General features: G+C 43.4%; 1 protein-coding gene across 1 annotated transcript in view; it reads left to right on the top strand.

The window, feature by feature from the left end:
• FAM135B (family with sequence similarity 135 member B) overlaps positions 1-18,055 on the top strand; it is a 233,083-nt gene that overhangs the window by 109,591 nt on the left and 105,437 nt on the right. The window contains exons 4-6 of the mRNA XM_017512001.2: positions 2,258-2,328; positions 8,019-8,192; positions 16,213-16,339. Of these exons, the coding sequence (XP_017367490.1) occupies positions 2,258-2,328; positions 8,019-8,192; positions 16,213-16,339 (372 nt within the window). The remainder of the gene's footprint in view (positions 1-2,257; positions 2,329-8,018; positions 8,193-16,212; positions 16,340-18,055) is intronic.

Genomic DNA, 18,055 nt, shown 5'->3' on the forward strand with positions numbered 1-18,055 from the left:
ATATGTATTATGTATAATATTGTTATACATAATAGTATATGTATAATGGTAGTTTATTGCCTGCCAAATAATAACTCTTCTGTAAATATTAGCTTCTTATGTTATTTCTACCAGTTTGCAAAACTACTTCTTGGTCATGAGAAAACGACCCTTGAATGGAGATAATGACTCTAATTGGGATAAGGGAGAATAAAGAAAAATCATATGTATGTATGTGGGATGTGTGTGTGTGTGTGTGTGTGTGTGTGTGTGTGTGTGTGTCATTTTGAAGGGAGAGGCAGGAAGTCAACACCCAATTATGAAATATCTTGCAAATAAGATTCATTGAAGCTTTGTCAAGTCATAGCCCATCTCAATTGAGCCACAGCTTATCCAGGCCGATGATTTCTCTCCCAGTTCCCAAGGAAGTGCAGAGTTAAAAACTGGAGTTTGCATTGAATTTTCATTACCAAGGCAAATGAGTGTTCGGAAGCTAGCGGGGAAGCTTTCTTTGCCGGTCTCCCTTCCTGGTGACAAGAGGCTGGGCTGTATTGCTTTCCTTGGTTTGAAGCTAGGTTCATGATTATGCAAAACAAAGTTAGGAAAGGAAGTTATTTATAGTACTTGGATTCAGCAAAATGTTAACTTTTAAATGCTTTTTAAATAACAAATTTTACACCCTGGAGACCTAAAGATAAATTCCATCTGTATATCTCTTTATGAATTATGCTTAACCAAGAAGACATTTCCAAAGAGATCTTTGGATAAGAGATTTCCATCCCAGGAAGATGAGATATTCTTGCAAAGAAACAAAAACCAAAAAATGTGGTGATTGGGAAAGAGCTTTATTTATTCCTCAAAGATGCGTTGATACTTTCTATGTAGCAGACACTATTTCTGGAGCAGGGGATTGAGAATGAATTAAGATTAGTCTCTCTCTTAATCATACACAGATTACTATGGACGCTACGCAAGAAAATATCCAAGGGCTTTTAGCCACAGGCCGGATCAGTGTCAGTGAATACCGTGAATGGTGTCAGATGCAACAGAGATTACCTGATTCAAACAGTTTCTAAATGCCAGCCCAGCACTCCCAAGTCCAGGGTTTTTTTGTTTTTGTTTATGTTTTTTTTGAGGGGGGGTTCTTTTCTTTTTTTTTAGAAGCTGAAAACCCGTAATACAAATATGAAATTGCCTGGATTTTAAATGTTTGCAATTTTTTCAAAACATTTTCAAAAATACTATGGGGACTAAATAAGACACATCAGAGACACATCAGCAGACAATACCTGGTTCACAGGCTTCAAGGCTGTAACACTCCTTCCAAAATTGTAGTAGGCCCAGTTAAATACCAAGATAGATAAGACGCAAGCTGTTGTGGTTACAGACGAAAAGGGCTCCATCCTGCCTGTGAATGAGGAGGAGGCCAAGTCGTACCACAGGTGTGCAGAACTGACTTGCGTTGACCTCTGAGTAGAGGTGGTGGCATGATCTGGTATTTAGCAAGTAACTCCCCCTTGAGTTGAGGGTGATGTGAGAAAAGGAGAACTAGGGGTACCATCTTCCAGGTATATGTGAGAAGCTGGCAGGAAAAATAAAGATTCCTGTGTTTAAAAAGCATATTTTTTTTTTTCTTAAAGCAAAGGATAAAAGGGTCCATGGGTAGGACATAAAATGCCAGTGTCTTAAAGTGTAAAGGGTTAAATACAATGGATTTCAAGACAGAAATGAAGGAGCTGCTTTGTTAGGAAGCTGAGACACCTGAAGAAGTGACTACTTCCCCAAACATCAGCTTCCCCCTCAGCGCACATGGCAATGGTTCCTGCCCTGAGAGGATGCCGAGGGTTAGAGATGACAGTGCTCGGACTTACTCCCTTTGCTAGCCAAGTGGCATTCCACTGTGAGCTTACTGCTCCCTGCTTCCCAATGCAGGTGCTGCAGAATACTTCACTCTTGCCCTAAATGGGATTCCAGATCAAATCCAAATGAGACTCTGTCAAGTCCTGCATAAGGAAATTCCTTTAGCATTTTTTTTTTCAAATTGGCTTTTCCCAAACTGGCTATGTAAGTTCCTTCAATTTTCTTTTTGCGAAATACTCCCAGATATCCTGGTCACCTGGAACTCTGTGGAACATGCATGGAAATTCTGCTTTAAGCATAAATGGCATTGATTTTTGAACAAGATAGTGTTACTCTACTCTGGGAAACAGACCAGCTAAGTATTTCATTTGGACAAGATTTGACTCCTGAAATCCATTCAACTTTGTTTCTTTTGCAGGTGGAAGATGCGCTGAGTGAAGTAGATTTTCAACTCAAGGTGGATCTGCACTTTACGGACAGTGAACAGCAGTGAGTGTCATGGAAATTATTGAATCGTACTAGCACCATGCTCTCCTCCTCCTTTCCCCACTCCTGGGACAGCCTCATAGCCATGAACTTCAGAAGTTCTCTCGGACAAGCATCTCCTGATAAGCTGCAATGTCCCTTACTCAGGGGTGCAGGCTAAGAAAGTCTGTGTGGTCATTTCAAACCACATGCATTCTAGGCAGGCAGCTCAAATGCATACACAGAAGTCTAATATACACAGAAATCTCATAACTTGTTGGCTTTATTAAGTTGCGCCTTCTCATGACTGACACCTTCACACGTCTTCCAATGTGATATTAATTGGAGGTTTTAGATGAAGGACTGTATGAGGCTACAAATGGCAAATCCCCTTCTGAGTCAAAGGAGATTCTTCCAGGATTCTGCATCTTTGTGCTACATATCTGTTATTATGTTTCAGCTCTGAAACATGAAACTCCACTTATGTAAAACCTGCTCATCAAATAAGCAGGAGGCAACTTTCTTCTTTCTTATAACTGCTTCCTTTCAGCTTCTTCTGTGGCCTTTTCTTCCTACCCTGGCTGAACTGTCAGGACACTAAGCTGGGATATTTCAAGTAATAAGTAAATCATCCTTTTTTAGGTAGGAAAAGTGCAGTGAAGTGTAACATCAGAACTCCAAACCTCACCCATTGTATAACTTCTTTCTGTTGCTTCCTTTCTCTACTTCACCAGCAGATCCAGACTTTGCTAGGAGAGGAAACTCCCAATGTAGGAAAGGGGCATGATGGGGGGCTTCATATCCCCCCTTTCTTCCCCACTGCAGTTTGCAGGCTTTGCAGGATCAGACACAGTAAGGAGGGAGACAGTGAAGGAAAGAGCAGGGATTCATTTGTAAGTAGGATCATCATATGGTAAACCCTGAATTGCCCTTAGGATGTTGTTATGAATTCCTTAGAGATATGCTCCTTAGGTACTGCTGACCAGACTCTCATCCAGCCCTATCCCTGCAGTTATCCAATGTAGTGATGCCTCACAAGAGGTCGGGTGACTCATTCCTTGCAGGAAGATTTTGGTGTGGACACTTTCCCAAAGCACACACATCTGGCCCATGGGACATGGACACAGACATTTTAACCCCCATTCCACATATGTGGGAGCCTCCTCTGTAAAGTCTGCTTACCCTTCTTTAGACCAATCCCACCACCCTCAGCTTTTTTCCTGATGGCCTTTGCTGAATGAGTTGAGCACCAGGAACAGCATTCATACTGTTCTAGGGGACACAGGACAGTCTCCCTTGAAGACCTCCTCCCTTGGCTTCGGCAAAGGGAGGAAAACTCCTTCTCCCTCCATTCTGTTAGTAGAATCTCAGCACATACTGACCACTATTTGCATATTAAAGTCAATTCTCACTTCTGGTCCCTTTGGAGAATGGGAAATGGGGAAGCTGATGAGCCAATGCTGGCAGAACTGTTCCCCCCATCCCTTCAAAGTTCAGACTTGGCCAGGGGTTGTGGCTCGTGTGTGTCATCCCAGCACTTCGGCAGGCTGAGGTGGAAAGATTGATTGAGCCCAAGAGTTCAAGTTTACAGTGCATCATGACTGCACCACTGCACTCCAGCTTGGGTGACAAAGACCCTTTCTCAAAAAAAAAAAAAAAAAAAAAAAAAGGGTCAGGGTCATATTTCTTCTCAGAACTTCTTCCTCAAGAACTGTCCTATCTCTGAAATATGTCTAATTCATTATGAAACTGTTCATAACATGAGGAGTTGAGTCCCAGGAGATTTGATCTAAAGATGGATGGATGTCTACTGAAGTGTCAGAGAATTGATCATGTCTGGACATTGAGAAGGGGCATCCGCTGATGTGTAGCCTGTCTTGCCTGGTCCCTGGGCTGGAAGGAGTATCTGCCCATGATCCTGCCACAGTCTGGGTTCAACTTCACAGATGCTTCACTTTTGTCTCTATCTGGATCGCAGCCCTGTGGCCGCCTGCTTTTCTCACCACATCTGCTTTCTCCTTAGCAGCGTAGTGCAGAGACTTGAGGAATCCTACCTGCTTCACCCCGTTGCCAGGACTTGTTCCAGCACCATACTAAACTCAGAAGCCCTAAGAGTGGCTGGCCTTCGTCCTAAGCTATAAACTCAGAAGTAAAGCCCTGCCTCTGTTGTGCTCCTATTTTTGCTTAACCATCTGGGGTTTCTGTCATTAATGCCTCCAGTAACCCAGCCCTACTCTATCACTATGGTCTACTTCATTCTGAGACATTCATTCACAGCTCTATGGTAGACATTTCCACTTCATCACAGAACCCTGCTGCTAACTCCAAACTCAGCCTAGAAATCAGCCTCCAACCTGCCCTCCATGTGATAAGCCATAGTATACACAGTAAATGAGACCTTCTGTTCAGCAAAACAGTAGTTAATGGAGAGCCTGTATACAGGAGATTGGTTTAATCAAAGTGTATAGCCCTCAGCAACCTAGACTCTGTACTCATCAACTCTAAAACATTGGGGAAGTCCCCACACTTGCCTAAATCTCAGTAGTTTCACTTATAAGATCGATATCACTATAGAATACGTAGCTCATGGGTCTGTTTGATGATTAAGAGAGACAATATGTATAAGAGGCCAAGTGCACAACCTGCTGAATAAATGTTTTCTTCCTCTTTATGGCTTTCTAGGTGGAAGTGAGGCCAGGTTTCAATGTGTTCCTTCCGCTCTCAAGCGCTCAATAATAATCAGAGCAAGGGTTTTCATGAAATATGATTAGCTACAAGGAACAGGAAGCCAGAGGCTGGGGAAGATTAAAAATGCCACATTTTTAAATTTTCATAAATTGAGTTTAAGGATGACAAGGCATCTGTGGCATATCCTGGGGTGGACATTAGTCTCTGAAACATGACCATGTCATCTGCCTTCTTTAGAATCATGTAGGCCTGTGTGGGAACAAAGTGGAGAAGCAGAGCCTCTCGTGTCAGGGACAAAGAGCTTGTGAAATTTTTCTTGTCCAGCAGCCCTCAATGCAGGTGGGAGGATCTTGACCCTTGGAGACATGTGGCCATGCCCAGAGACATGTTCGGTTGTCACATCTGGGTAGGATGGTTGAGGGGGGATGTCAGCACGATAAAGGCAGGGGTCCACTTCTGAGTTGATAGATCAGGAAGAAGGCCAACCTCTCCTAGGACCTCAGAACAAGTCCCAGGAGTGGTGTGAAGCAGATAGGATTGTCACTCTTCGATATTGTCATCTAGTGAGTCAAGACCAGAGATGCTGCTGCACATTGTATAGTGTACAATCAGCACCACCCCCCCCCACACCACAAGAAAACACTATGCAGTCCCCAAAGTCAATGTTGTAAGCTGGCTGAGGAAACCCTGCTTTATTCTAACCTCCTATTTGTACTTGTTATTCTGCAAAGACCCATAAGAACCTGTTTGCACAGGGCTGGGGAGCTCACTCCTTCATGTCACAGCCCATTCTGCCCTGAACAGTTATGCTGATCGGGAAATTCTTCTTCAGGGTACAATTCATCCATGTGCATCTGTCCTCAGTTGACTTCAGTTTTATTTCTTGTGGCCACTCAGACAAATCCCAAATCTGGATGTCAGTTCAGATAAGAAAACTTCTTGGCTGGGCATGGTGGCTCACACCTGTAATCCCAACACTTTGCTAGGCCGAGGCAGGAGGATCACTTGAGGTCAGGAGTTTGAGACCAGCCTGACCAACATGGTGAAACCATGTATCTACTAAAAAATACAAAAATTAGCCGGGCGTGGTGGCACACACTTATAAACCCAGCTACTTGGGAGGCTGAGGTGGGAGGATTGCTTGAACCCAGGAGGTAGAGGTTGCAGTGAGCAGAGATTGTGCCACTGTACTCCAGCCTGGCAGCCTGTGTAACAGAGTGAGACTCCATCTCAAAAAAATAAAAAAGAAACTTTGTTTATGTCATCTCCAGGTTAAATACCAGGGCTCTTTCTGTGTGGGTTTTTTGTTTGTTTGTTTAATTTTTTTGTCTGCTTTAGTTTCCTTGTAAGAACTCAGACATTCTCCTATCAATGAAATGAAGTTTATCACCATTGCTTCAGAGGTTGGAGACCTCCCTGCACCACCACCAGGAACTAAGTTTTATCTCCATTTTGTAGATATCTATTTCAGAGCACAGGAGAACTACCACCTCTTCATTCTTAATTGTTTACTCTTACTAATGTGGCTTAAATTCTTGTTAACATTTTTGACATCTTTGCTGCACTGATGTGTATTTAACCTCCTGCTGTTCAAGCCCTAGGGATATATCTGCGATTCATAGGAACCTGTGTCTGACTGGATTCAAAGCAATATTGAGCAATAACTCAGAAACAGCTCTGAATCAGGAAGACCTGGTCCAAGATGACATTTTTGCCTTGTGGCTTTAATTAACTCGTGTTGGCTTTACTTCCTTTTCTACAGACAGAATAATGCCAGTAAATATTTCCTATGATTGGGAAAAGCACCATGTTCAGTTCATAATAAGCTCCCAATAAATTGTAGTCAGAATTAAAATGAATATAAATATTAACACCTTGCTGAGATTCATGGAGTGGACCCTTCACCCTCTCCCCATGAGGTTTCTTTCTGGCACAAGGGGACCGTTATTTATATTCAATCTATGGAGTCAGCCTGAGCTCCAGCGATTTAGCTGGCTCTTTCGCTTGGCCTTCATTTGCACACAAGCAACAAGGGTCTCAAGGAAGCAAAGCCCATGGTGCTACATCTGGAGAGGCTGCTCCCTTCATCCCACCCTTTCTATGCTTAATTTCCTTATCTATGGATGGAGGACAAGTATTTCCTCACTGCTGTCCTCTTGAAAGATGCCCCTTCCAGGTTTCCCTTGTGATCTGCTTCAGAGAAATTTGCACAGCCCAAATGACTGGTTCTCAGGGTTTGAGATTAGTGCTGGGTCCTCCTGGGAGCTAACATGGCTCCAGGTTTAATTTAGGTAACAAGCAATCTTCTTTTTATCACCAAAGGTGCTGTTGGGCCCTGTGTGTCAGTTGGTTTCATCTCTTAGACTCAGATACATGTCAGTTATAAAATCCTGGAGCAGACGTTGTGGAATCCTTGATGAAACTAGTCAGACTATTTAACCATTGTGCTTTGGGGGTCATTCATTCTTTTGTTCGTTCAGTCAGTCACTTATTCATTTTCATACGTGTTTATATTCTCAATATGTGCCAGATACTAGGCTAGGTATTAGGAATGTAAAGATGCATTAGTCATAGTCCCTGGCCTTAAGAGGTAGGAATCTATTAGAAAACACAGGCTCACACAGTCAGTGCAGCATTATGAGGAGAGAACTGGACATCTGGACGTCTGTGGGGAAAATGAGAAAAGAAGTGGGAAAAGCAGGCTTTAGTGTTGAAGAGGGTCTTGAAAAGCTAGCCTGGGCTTCTTATTCATCACTGACAGGTGAGCTTGATGTCCGTGACAGTGGAGCATGTCACCAGGTCTGTTGTGTAGCAGTTGTGTGATATCTAGTGATACTTTTGAGCTTTGGTTTCCTCATCTGCCAATGATGGAAAAAATGATTTCTACTAGAGAGAGCGTTTGCAGGATTGAAGAAGATGATGTATGCATGGTGCTTGGCTCGTGGAGAGGCTTAATAGAGATCTGCTTGGATGACAGCAGGAGCAACCCACCATTTCTCACATGCGCTCACATGCTTGCCTTCTAGGTTGAGGGATGTGGCCGGGGCACCGATGGTCAGCAGCCGCACACTTGGCCTGCACTTCCACCCCCGGAATGGTCTGCACCACCAGGTCCCCGTCATGTTCGACTATTTCCACCTGTCTGTGATCTCAGTGACCATCCATGCTTCCCTGGTGGCTCTGCAGCAGCCCTTGATCAGGTATGAAGTTTGGAGACAGCCCTGATATGTGGGAGCTTCCATCCATCTCAGGTGTGGTGGAGGGGCAGGGAGTTTTCCAGCTGAGATCAGCACGGGCAAGGGAGTTTCTCTAAGACTGTAGGTTTAAGCTTTGAGCCTCACTGAGGAACATGGGAGAGAGGAAGGAGGGGGATCCCACGGGGAGACTGGTGTGGGATCCAGAAGTCAAAAGCCTGCAAACTATGGCTGATACCAGGAAGACTTGGAGTCTGGCTTCGCATTTTTCTAACTGTGCCTTCTTTGAGAAACCACCTAATGTTCCTGAGCCACATAATCATCTCTACAACGGGAACACTAATGCGTATCCCATCTATGCAACACTTCAGTGAATCTCAAATGAAGATGGTGCCAGGCACATGGTAGGAGCTTAGTTTTCTTTTTCTCCCCCAAGTGGTTATTTGTTCAAATGCAGACAGTCCATTCATATGGGTTTTTTGTTTGTTTTTTTGTTTGTTTGCTTGTTTTTGAGACAGAGTCTCGCCCGTGTTGCCCAGGCTGGAGTGCAATGGTGCCATCTTGGCTCATTGCAACCTCCAGTTCCTGGGCTCAAACAGTCTCAGCCTTCCGAGTATCTGGGATTACAGGCACATGCCACCATGCCCAGCTAATTTTTGTATTTTTTAAATACAGACAGAGCTTCACCATGTTGGCCAGGCTGGTCTTAAACTCCTGACCTCAGGTGATCCACCCTCCTTGGCCTCCCAAAGTGGTGGAATTACGGGCATGAACCTCCATGCCCAGCCCATTCATATGGTTTGATTCTTTCCTTCAGTGAATTTTTTCAGAATGTGTTCAAGATCCTGCAAAGCACTGAGGTTATATGAATGGCCTACGTGGAGGCATAGAACTGACAGGAGCTAGCACATTGTACTGTGCTCACCTGTCTTTCTACTTACTCCCAGCATGGACAGATAGGTGCATCATATCATTTCAAAACATTACACATGGGCAAAAGTTGCTTGTGTGCAATGTTTATGCATAGAATGTTGCATCATGGAGTTTCTGATAGGGATCTTTCCTAATTTCCCTTTTATGAATGGCTTCTCAGTGCTGAGAGTTTTAGTGCATATGCAGGAGACTTGAATTTTCACTACACTTGCTGTTTCTGTCCCGAAGCCCTTGATCTCTGCTGGGGTCAGAGAGTAGGAAATGAGTTACCCATTCTGAGCCATACGGCATGACCAGGAACTGCTGCCCCTAGAGGTGGGATCCAGTGACCACACACATCTTCTGGGTTCCTATCCTGGCTCCATTATTCTTTTATTCAGTGGGTATTTACGGGGGGGTCTGCTGTGCTCTAGGAAAAGTGTAAGGGAATATGCAGTACACCCTACTATGGAATATAAAGATACTTTGGAATAGATGTTTTCCTCAATGGGTTCACAGTCCAAAGAAGTGGACCCATTTGCATATAAGAAATTATAATATGACAAATGCCGTTGTGGTAGAGTTTGGTAGAAAATGTTACAAGATTCACAGTCATAGGAATAAAGGACAGCAGACCTGATCTTGGGAAGTGACAGGAGACGTAGAATCCAGAAAGCAGCAAAGAGTACTATTATCATGTGAAGAATATTCCCAAAGGATATTCCCTAGCTTTTAACACACTGCAAGGCTTAGCAAATCACATCCTCAAGGCAGAATTAAGGGATGATCTGTCTGTCCTCCACCAGGTATAGCTAGCGAGGTCAGGTTCTAGGATTAGCAGGCTGTCACTGCCGAAGATGAGGCAACAGATGGTGATAGACAGCCTGGGGTAGGAAAGGCAGAGCTTCCTGCAAGGAGTTCTAGGGCCCTGGGATCAAATTGTTCTTCATCAGCTAGGGTCAAGACCATCTTACTCTCTAGCCCTACCACTTACTTTTTGGAGATCCTTCAATAAGTCACCTAATTTTTCTAGCGTCGGTTTCAACATATAAGTAAATGAATTAGTCTAATTTTCATTTATTATCATTATTATTATTATTATTTTAGACAGGGTCTTACTCTGTGTGTCACCCAGGCTGGAGTATAGTGACATAAATTCAACTTACTGCAACCTCTGCCACCTGGGCTCAAGTGATCTTCCTGCCTCAGCCCCTCAAGTAGCTGGCACTACAGGCAGGTGCCACCATGCCCGGGTAATTTTTGTAATTTTGTAGAGATGGGGTTTCACCATGTTGCCCAAACTGGTCTCAAGCTCCTCAGATCAAGCTATTCAACTGCCTCAGCCTCCCAAAGTGCTAGGATTACAGGTGTGAGCCACCACACTCGGCCAAAATTTTTAAAAAATGAGATATAATACTAACATGACAGGGATAATGAGGGGGTGCAATGGGATGAAATATATCGTGCTGCACATGGTGAAAACATGCTTGCTTCAACGTGGGTGTCACTAAGCTTTAGCCACTTCTATAGAGGCCATGTCTGGAAGGTCTGAGATAAATAGACCAAGTCTGGCATCGTTAGAGTCTTGGAGTCTGGCAGAAACACACACAGACAGTGAACTCTAATTCGGAGCAATACCTGTTAAACGAGGGGTGTGGGAACCCAGTGTAGAGTAGGAATTAAAGGGATGGTTTTTAGGATTAGACAGACCCATGTTGCAAATCTGAGCCCCTGGTTGTTAACTCTGTTAGCTTGAACATGTGAGTTTCAGTTTCAGTACATATCAGAAAGCTTTTAGAAGGATTAAATGAGACTGTACATATAAAACCCTTGGCCATTCATTCAGCTGATTAATATTTAGCACCTTCCATATTCCAAGCACTCACCTAGGCCTCACGTGTAGCAGTTAATAAGCATTTAATGGATGGTATGTAACCTTTAGCTTAGGAAAGAAGTCATTCTGCTTCAGGGACATGAGAGAAACCTTTCCAGAAGAAACACCCTTTGTGCTACACTGAGAGGATAAGATCGTGAGAGTGAAAAGTGAATTTGGGATGGTAAATTGGAGTTATAATTTGATACGGTAATTAATGCCACATTAAGGAATTGATAATTTGTTTATTGTATAAAAAAAGAGGTACTGAAGGTTTTGAGCAGGAGAATTACCTGGTAAGATCCATGTTTTGTAAAGACTCCAAACAGCTGTGAGTTGGTTAGACTAGAAGTTACATCAGGCTGGAGGCTGGTTTGGTGATGCAAAGTGTTTATGCCAACTGGAAAGGCAGAGAGCAGGTGTATTAGTCTGGTCTCACTCTGCTATGAAGAAATAACTGAGACTGGGTTATGTATAAAGGAATGTGGTTTAACTGACTCACAGTTCCACAGGGGTGGGGAGGCCTCAGGAAATATTAAATCATGGTGGAGGGGGAAGCAAACATGTCCTTCTTTACATGGCAGCATCAAAGAGATATGCTGAGCAAAAGGGGGAAAAGCCCCTTATAAAACCATCCTATCTTTTGGGCACTCACTCATTATCACAAGAACAGCATGGAGGTAACTGCCCTCCCACTGGGTCCCTCCCAATTCAAGACTAGCTTTGGGTGGAGACACAGCCAAACCATATCATTCCTTTTCTGGCCCCTCCCAAATCACAGGTCCTCAAAATTCAAAACATGATCATGCCTTTCCAACAGTCCCCCAAAGTCTTAATTCATTCCAGCATTAACCCAAAAGTCCAAATCCAAAGCCTCACCTGAGACAAGGCAAGTCCCTTCTGCCTATGAGCCTGCAAAATCAAAAGCAAGTTAGTTATTTCCTAGATACCATGGGAGTACAGGCATTTGGTAAATACATCTATTCCAAATGGGAGAAGATGGCCAAAACAAAGGGGTTACAAGTCCAGTAACTAAATCTCAAAACTCCAAAATAATCTCCTTTGACTCCATGTCTTACATCCAGGTCATGCTAACACAAGAGGTGGGCACCCATGGCCTTGGGTAGCTCTGCCCCTTGACTTTGCAGGGTACAGCCTCTCTACCAGCTGCTTTCATGGGCTGGCTTTGATTGTGTTTTTTACAGATGCACAGAGCAAGCTATTGGTGGATCTACCATTCTGGGGACTGGAATATGGTGGCCCTTTTCTCATAATTCCATTAGGCAGTAGCCCAATGGGGACTCTGCGTGGGGGTTCTGACCCTACATTTCCCTTCGCCACTGCTCTAGCAGATATTCTCCATGAAGGCTCTGCTCCTGCAACAAACTTCTGCCTGGACATCCAGGAGTTTCCGTATATCCTTTGAAATCTAGGCAGAGATTCCCAAACTTCAATTCTTCTGTGCACCTGCAGGCTCAACACCAAGTGGAATATGCCAAGGCTTGAGGCTTGCACCAGCATGCTCAGCTGTACCTTGACCCCTTTTAGCCACAGCTGGAGCAGCTGGGACACAGGGCACCAAGTCTCTAGGCTGCACACAACAAGGGGGTCTTGGGCCCAGGCCCACAAACCCATTTTTTCCTTCTGCACCTCTGGGCCTGTTATTGGAGGGGCTGCCATGAAGGTCTCTGATATGCCCTGGAGACATTTTCCTCATTTCCTTGGTGATTAGCCTTGAGGCTTTCATCACTTATGCAAATTTCTGCAGCAGACTTGAATTTCTTTCCAGAAAATGGGTTTTACTTTTCTATTGCATATCAGGCTGCAAGCTTTCCAAACTTTTATGTTCTGCTTCCTCTTGAACACTTTGCCATTTGGAAATTTCTTCCACCAGATACCCTAAATCATTCCTCTCAAGTTCAGAATTCCACATATCTGTAGGGCAGGGGCAAAATGTTGCCAATCTCTTTGCTAAATCATAGCAAGAATTACCTTTATTCCACTTCCCAAGTAGTTTCTGATCTCCATCTGAAGCACCTCAGCCTGGATTTCATTGTCCATATCACTATCAGCAATTTGGTTAATGCCATTCGACATGTCTCTAGGAAGTTTCAAACTCTTCCACATCTTCCTGTCTTCTGAGCCCTCCAATTCTCTAGGAAGTTCTAATCTTTCCCACATTTTCCTGTCTTCTTCTGAGCCCTCCAAACTATTCTAACCTCTGCCTGTTATCCAGTTCCAAAGTCACTTCCATGTTTTTTGGGTGTCCTTACAGCAGCGCTCTACTCTATTTGGTACCAGTTTACTGTATTAGTCCATTCTTATGCTGCCAGGAAGAAATATGCAAGACTGGGTAATTAATAAAGAACAGATGTTTAATTGACTCACAGTTCTGCAGGGCTGAGGTGGCCTCAGGAAACTTACAATCATGGTGGAAGGAGAAGTAAACATGTTCTTATTTACATGGTGGCAGCAAGAGAATGCTGAACAAATGGGGGAAAGCCCATTATACAACCAGCGGATCTCATGAGAACTCATTCAATATCAGGAGAACAGCATGGTGGTAACCACCCCCATGATTCAATTACCTTCCACTGGGTACCTCCCACAACATGTGTGTATCATGAAAGCTACAATTCAAGATGAAATTTGGGTGGGGACACAGCAAAACCATATCAGCAGGTTTCATTCTCCTTTTATAATGGAGGCCCTGATACTACCCTAATGAAAATGTGGTTATCTTAGAAATCTTAGTAAAATGTTTAAACTTCTGACAGAAAGAGTTTCTTGCAAGTTTGTCTCCAGCAATCTTGCTGGAGTGAAACACAGATAGAAATTCACAGTAAGGTCTTAAACTTCTCCAGGGTTGGGGGTATAAATAGAACTGTCTTCTGTCCTCTGGATTTTGCAGGAAGAAGTTCTATCAGTTGCATCAGAGCAGCTGGGAACAAAAAGAACCCTTTAAGCTTGTGGGAAATACCTGTCAAATAGGGCAAGCACTAGCTTTTATAGAAAGGCAGTTTTTCGCAGCATCAGTTAAGTCCAATCATCATGAAACAGGCGTGAAATTAACATTTAATTTCCAAAACCCCTTAGCCTTTACTAAAACAAGATGAAGCAAAGAGTCCAATTTTTAACCCCCAAATGGATATAATTGGATTTCACTTGAGAAATTCAGATTCATCAGAAAAGCTAATTAAGATCACCCTTAAGTAAATAACAAGTTATTTTAGTTATTAATTTGCAGTCTGTCCAGTGAATGTGCCAGAAGTATCTACATACACACTTTCTACTTTTCTTCTGGAATGTTCCTTCTATCTATCTTTTAGCTAAATTATGGAGTTGCTTCAGCTTGCAATCCAAAACAAATCAGAATAATGATTCTATTTATTATATGTGTGGCGCTAGGAACATAATAACTCCTAGCATTGATGAAAGCCTTGCGGCTTGCCAGACGCTATATTGGATGCTGTCCCTGGCTTATCCCCTGGTGGACCCCCACAACCACCAAATAGCTCTGGGTCTGTTATCCAACCTTCTGACAGGGGGAAGCAGAGGTAGGGAGATGAAAAACTTGCTTCAGGTCGCACAGCCTTTAGGGAGTTGAACCCTGAGAGGCTGACTGTATTGCCTCCTCACTGCTTGAACATACTCTAAGGATCATCTCTGGATACATTCTTTTCACCTCGTTTGTCATGTAAATTGCTCTCCAGCACACACTGGCCCGAGTTTGCCTCCATTGTATTACATCTATTGATTTGTGTTGCTCTCTAGACAAATGTCTTTAAGGTGAAGGCTGTGCCTCAATAATCTTACCACTCTAGCACCTAACCCACTGCCTGGTATATGGTATGGGCCTAATAAATATTTGAGTAAATGTATTAAACAGAAATATAATGCCAAATTTATTTTCCTGTCACTGTTTTAAGCAGGAATCTGTGTCTTTTAGATTAAGTCCTTCCACAAATATTTCTTGAGTACCCATAGTGAAGATGGTGAAGATGATGCCCCCTGGGGCTATATATTGTAAAGATGTTCTTTGCCATCAGAGACTTTAACTCTTACTGAGGGGCTAAAAGATGCCTAGAAAATAGTATCCATGGATGGGCACGGTGGCTCACACCTGTAATCCCAGCATTTTGGGAGGCTGAGGGGGGCAGGTTACAAGGTCAGGAATTCCAGACCAGCCTCGCCAATATGGTGAAACCCCATCTCTACTAAAAAAAAAATACAAAAATTAGCTGAGCATAGTGGCCCACACCAGTAGTCCCAGTTACTCGGGAGGCTGAGGCAGGAGAATTGCTTGAACCCGGGAAGCAGAAGTTGCAGTGAGCCGAGATCACACCATTACTCCAGCCTGGGCCACAGAGCGAGACTCCATCTCAAAAAAACAAAAAAAAAGAACCAAAGAAAGAAAACAGTATCCACAATATGACAAAACATTCATTAGAAAATTGAATAGATCTAAAAAGATTAATATGAATATAAGTAAACTTTACTGATATATCAATTGATGAAAATCAAATAGGTAACGATAGAGGAAGATGATTATAAACTCATGTATGATAAATCTGAATAATCACACAGCTTTTCCTAATCTCCTTTGATCCTAAAATTGATCATTGCCATAACAATATGTCCATTAACCTTTACAATGAATCACAGAGCTGGGCAGGAACTGCACATTGTGAGCTGGGCAGGTTACAGTCTTCCCAATTAGCATTGACATAGCAAGTGCTTTCTGTCTCAGGACAATCTTTCACATCATATTAGACTCTTGTGCAAATCATGGAAGTAGATGTTTTATGCTTTTCTACAGAAGAAAAGAAAAGAGGTCCAGAAAGGGAGGAAGGGGTGGAAGGAGTAGAGGCAGGACTCAGACCTTGTCTGGTGAGAGTTGTCCCTGAAAATTCCATGCCCATGCCACTTTCCCCTCTAGTGATATAAACTTGGAGCTCTGCTTCAGTGTTTCTTACTGGTGTGTTGGCATTTAGGGTGAGCATTTACTTGCACACATTTTAGGATGTGCATCACCTTTGACTTTCAAGCCTACATGCCAGTTGCACCATCTTTATCGTCAAGACATCAAAAAATGTCGTATGCAAACACCCCCTAGGGATGAACTACTCCTAATTGACTTACCCCAAAGGCTTCCCAGGAATACCCCTCAAAGGGGCTGAGTTAATGGCACCATCATTTTCTTTACCTCCTTTTTCATCCTTTCAATTCTCTTTTGTTTAGTTTTACTCGCCCAGGAAGAGGCTCCTGGCTTGGTAAAGGTGGCCCAGACACCGGACAAGAACAGTCCATCATTTCTCTGGAAAACTTGGTCTTTGGAGCTGGATACTGCAAGCCAACTTCCTCAGAGGTAAGGTCTCCATGGGGCAGTTGCTTCAAAACTTTCAAACTTCACTTTGCAGAGTGCATGTTCTATGAGATTCATGCTGCTTTGAAACATCCCCTTCAGAGATTTTTGCTTATTTGACTCTTCCTTTCACCATCTTCCCACCCCTTCTTTTTACCACTACAACCTCTATCAAACATATTTCTAAGGCCAAGCCTGGTGTAGATACAGGGAATATGGTCTTCATATGATACTTCTTATTTGTGGTCCCTTGGAAGAATATGGTTCTCTGGAGGTCAGGAGGCTGTGCTGTGAGGGTACCACTCAGACTATGTGATAACACTCAAAGCGGAGCATCAAAACCATGCCTTGTTTCAAAACCTGGCTCTCACTTTCATTTGTGCCCTCTCTGAACGTCAGTTTTCCCACCTATAGAATGGGCTCCCCAATAGCTAACAATCTCATGGAGTGTTATATGTACCCAATGTTGTAATAAATGTGAAGTTCCTAGTCCAGTACTCAATGCTCACTAGCTGCTCAGTAATACGCATATCCTGTCCTTCCCCTTGTTCTTTTATCCCAGGAAATATCCCTTACTCCTTGTGATGTGCAGGGGTTCAACCACACAGGGTATGACTCTGTGCAGATTTCTCGTGAGCCAGTATATGCTGTGAATTTATTAGCAGCTTACTCACAAATAACCAGCCTTATTTTTCAGGGTTCTCCAGAGAAACAGGACCAATACAGCCAATAGGATACACACACACACACACACACACACACACACACACACACACACACACGAAGAGATTTATCATAAGCAGTTGACTCACATGATTTTGGAGGCTGAGAAGCCCCCAGATATTCAGTCAGCAAGCTGGAGACCCAAGAGAGCAGATGGTATAGTTCCAGTCCAAGGCTAAAGGCCTGAGAACCAGGAAAGCTAGTGGTATAAGATCCATTCCAAATCTAAGTCTAAAGGCAGGAGAAAACTGATGCCCCAAATCAAAGACATTAAATAAGAGAGACACAGTTTTCTCTCACTCAGCCTTTTTGTCTTATTGCAGCCCTCAATGATTGGATGAGGCCCATTCATGTTGGAGAGGGCTATCTGCTTTATTGAGCTGACGAGTTCATCCAGACATACCCTCACAGGCTTGCCCAGAATGTTTGACCAAACATCTGGGGACCTTGTGGCCCAATCAAGTTGACACATAAAAGTAACCATCACACTAATAGTAACCATCACTACTAATTTCTATGTAGCCCATAATATAAATGTGATAAACCCTTCATGCCCAGTCAGCCCCCCAAAAGAGGTTCTCTGTCCTCCTATACAATCAGGCTATGTGCACAGACTATTCAGAATATTAGGTAATGCCGTCAGCTGGCTCTCCTCTGATGTCATCTTTGCTAGCTCTGAGGCCCAGCCATGAGGTCTGGCTGCAGCAGCTGCCCAAGGCATATCTTTGTCTGGTCCAAGCTGCTGTGTCACATATTCTTATAGTCCTGAGAAGCAAAGAAAAGAGTTGCCAAGACCCTGCTAAGGGACCTGAAGCCAGACTAGGATTCTATGTCATGGAAGGAGCAGATTTTAGAGCCAAATAAAACCAGTTTGAGGGTAAACTCCAGTGACTGTAGATGCAGGACTTCAGTCAACCACTGAGCTTCTCAGAACCCGGCGTCTTTAGCACTGACGCAGGGCCCAGCAGGTAGGAACTGAATGAGTAAGAAAGCGAG

This window comes from Cebus imitator, unplaced genomic scaffold (assembly GCF_001604975.1).
Source record: "Cebus imitator isolate Cc_AM_T3 unplaced genomic scaffold, Cebus_imitator-1.0 Scaffold459, whole genome shotgun sequence".
Classification (NCBI taxonomy): domain Eukaryota; kingdom Metazoa; phylum Chordata; class Mammalia; order Primates; family Cebidae; genus Cebus; species Cebus imitator.